We start from the raw sequence: 3351 nt of genomic DNA on the forward strand, positions 1-3351 counted from the left end.
TATTACATGTACGCATTGATTTTATGTTTATTTATTTTATTAAAACTAGGATGATTGGACTGGAGTATAACACTGAGAGATCATGTGGGATTACTACAGGTGACATGAGCTGCTGCCATAATATCTACTTGAAGAAGCCCAAATCTTTCTATCAGTAGCTGGAAGACTTCCTGATATAGGAACCAGTCCCTTGGAACATCTTGCCTCAGTCTCAGCTATTCGGCCACTGTATACTCCTAGCCTGCTACATGGAACACGTGAGGTGACTCTCCCTACACAATATATCAGCTTTCCCACCTCTGCCACCATCTCATTGCTTTCCTGGCACACCCGCTGTCTGAGAATACTCGGAGACGCTTCTCCATTAACTACTAATGGAAACATTGCTCTACTGTCCCTACTGCTCTGATTTACAGGACATTTATGTGACGCTTCTCTTCCCATAATTATATACCTTATACTATCGTATGGCAACACAGTGACATGATGTGAGGGGGAGAGCAGGAGTGTAATAGGGGCTGATGGCTCCTGATGTATGAGATACACCAGAGAGTGTGGGGAGGAGACTGGTCAGATCTCTGGGCTGGTAACACACAGTGACATGATGTGAGGAAGAGAAAAGGAGTATAATAGGGGCTGATGGCTCCTGATGTATGAGATACACCAGAGAGTGTGAGGAGGAGACTGGTCAGATCTGTGGGCTGGTAACACACAGGGACATGATGTGAGGGGGAGAGCAGGAGTATAATAGGGGCTGATGGATCCTGATGCATGAAATACACCAGAGAGTGTGAGGAGGAGACTGGTCAGATCTCTGGGCTGGTAACACACAGTGACATGATGTGAGGGGTGGGGGGGAGCAGGAGTATAATAGGGGCTTATGGCTCCTGATGTATGAGATACACCAGAGAGTGTGGGGAGATGACTGGTCAGATCTCTGGGCTGGTAACACAAAGTGACATGATGTGAGGGGGAGAGCATGAGTATAATAGGGGCTGATGGCTCCTGACTCCCCCACTGGCAAAATATATATTCCTCATTAGTCTGTACTGACAGAGCAGGGTGTAGGATAAGAGATTGCTGTAGTGACTGAGAAAGGAGAATATGTGACTTTTTTCTATAATAAGTGTTTATTACTCACATGTGCTGATATCTGTAGGGATCTCCTCCTCCTTACACTGCTGATCACCCCTCACATACATCTCTTCTTCTCCCTCTATATCTTCTGCCTTCATTTCAATCACATACGTCTCTTCTTCTGCCTCTGTATCTTCTGCCTTTATATCAGTCACATATGTCTCTTCTTCTCTCTCTGTATCTTTTGCTTTTATATTAGTCACATACGTCTCTTCTTCTCCCAATATATCTTCTGCCTTTATATCAGCCACATACGTCTCTTCTTCTCCCTCTATATCTTCTGCCTTTATATCAGTCACATACGTCTCTTCTTCTCCCTCTATATCTTCTGCCTTTATATCAGCCACATACATATCTTCTTCTCCCTCTATATCTTCTGCCTTTATGTCAGTCACATACGTCTCTTCTTCTCCCTCTATATCTTCTGCCTTTATATCAGTCACATACGTCTCTTCTTCTCCCTCTATATCTTCTGCCTTTATATCAGTCACATACGTCTCTTCTTCTCCCTCTATATCTTCTGCATTTATATTAGTCACATACGTCTCTTCTTCTCCTTCTATCTTTATATCAGTCACATACGTCACTTCTTCTCCCTCTGTATCTTCTGCCCTTATATCAGTCACATACGTCTTTTCTTCTCCCTCTATATCTTCTGCCTTCATATCAGTCACATATGTCTTTTCTTCTCCCTCTATATCTTCTGCCCTTATATCAGTCACATACGTCTCTTCTTCTCCCTCTATATATTCTGTTTTAAAATCAGACAGACGTTCTACCTAATAAAAAAAAAAAACGTACACTATGATTACATTTGCATACAGTCAGATTAAACTGAGGTGAAACAGTATAATATCAGTGTATAAGACACACAGCTTCTCTACAGATCATATAGTGACAGTCACTTTGGTATATTGGCGAGACCCTAAATCCTACCTACCTGATCCTCCTGTGGGATCCTGTGATTCTCCTCTGTACAGTCCTGGGAATACAGAGGACGGGAACATCTCTCTGGGGTATCTCTGTTACTGGACCCATCTGTAGGAGACACACAGTGACTGAGTACAGTGTATATATGTGATTATCAGATGATGTGTGTATATAGGGGCCCCCATACCTGCTCTCCCCTGTACAATACATGACAGTCTCCTCTTTCCCAGTGATGTGAGGGGCCGGTGATTCTCCATCATCACGTCCTTGTACAGACCCCTGTGTTCCTCTATATACTCCCCCTCCTGCATGGAGACATAGACAGTGACATCCTGACACCTTATAGGAACCTGACACCCACAGTGATACAGTCATCACCCAGACACATCTCCTGATGTTTCTGTATAATGTCCCATTCCCAGCAGTTACCTCTCCAGTCATCACCCAGACACTACCCCCGGTGTTACTGTATAATGCCCCATTCCCAGCAGTCACCTCTCCAGTCAGCAGCTGAAAAATTTTGTTGGTGAGTTCCAGGATCTTCTGGTCATTGTGTCTCTTATGTATCAGTGAGTGAGGTGGAGGCACTGTGATGGGACTCTAGGTCCTGCTTAGTCCACCTGCAACACGAGGATGGCTGCTGGGGGTCTCATGCTCACCAGATGTCTTCTTCACTATGGTGTAATCCTGCTAAATGGGGACATCAATATCACTGTAAATACTCCCAGATCCCCTCACCTCCCCAATCATGTCCCTGTATTATTACTATAGAGATAAGTGATGTCACAGTGATGCTCCTAGATCCCCTCACCTCCCCAGTTATGTCCCTGAATTATTATTATAGATATAAGTGATGTCACTGTGACACTACCAGGTCCCCTCACTTCCCCAGTCATGTCCCTGTATTATTACTATAGATATAAATGACGTCACTGAGACACCCACAAATCCCCTCACCTCCCCAGTCCTGTCCCTGTATTATAGATATAAGTGATGTCACTGTGACACTCCCAGAACCCCTCACCTCCCCAGTCATGTCCCTGTATTATTACTATAGATATAAGTGATGTCACAGCGATGCTCCTAGAACCCCTCACCTCCCCAGTCATGTCCCTAAATAATTATTATAGATATTAGTGATGTCACTGTAACACTCCCAGACCCCCTCACCCCCCATTCATGTCACTGTATTATTATTATAATTATTAATAAAGATATTAGTGATGTTACTATGACACTCCTAGATCCCTTCTACTCTCCAGTCACGTCCCTGTATTATTAGTA

The 3351-nt window shown here is 43.9% G+C and overlaps 1 protein-coding gene across 1 annotated transcript; it reads right to left on the reverse strand.

Moving 5' to 3' along the window:
- Positions 1-1073: 1073 nt before the first annotated feature.
- Positions 1074-3039, reverse strand: LOC134984860 (uncharacterized). Its single transcript, XM_063950337.1, has 4 exons — positions 2563-3039; positions 2255-2372; positions 2074-2175; positions 1074-1912 (listed from the first exon to the last, which is right to left on the reverse strand). The coding sequence occupies exons 2-4, from the start codon at positions 2325-2327 to the stop codon at positions 1134-1136; spliced, it is 954 nt and encodes a 317-aa protein (XP_063806407.1). The 5' UTR covers positions 2328-2372; positions 2563-3039; the 3' UTR covers positions 1074-1133.
- Positions 3040-3351: the final 312 nt, after the last annotated feature.

The sequence above is a fragment of the Pseudophryne corroboree genome, assembly GCF_028390025.1.
Source record: "Pseudophryne corroboree isolate aPseCor3 chromosome 3 unlocalized genomic scaffold, aPseCor3.hap2 SUPER_3_unloc_89, whole genome shotgun sequence".
Taxonomy (NCBI): domain Eukaryota; kingdom Metazoa; phylum Chordata; class Amphibia; order Anura; family Myobatrachidae; genus Pseudophryne; species Pseudophryne corroboree.

What these genes read in the sequence shown, in the direction of transcription:
- LOC134984860 (XM_063950337.1), bottom strand. Translation starts at nt 2,327, where the DNA reads ATGATGGAGAATCACCGGCCCCTCACATCACTGGGAAAGAGGAGACTG. An exon ending in TATTGTACAGGGGAGAGCAG is followed by an intron (nt 2,176 to 2,254) that starts GTATGGGGGCCC and finishes TGTCTCCTACAG; the next exon opens with ATGGGTCCAGTAACAGAGAT. An exon ending in CCCACAGGAGGATCAGGTAG is followed by an intron (nt 1,913 to 2,073) that starts GTAGGATTTAGG and finishes TTTATTAGGTAG; the next exon opens with AACGTCTGTCTGATTTTAAA.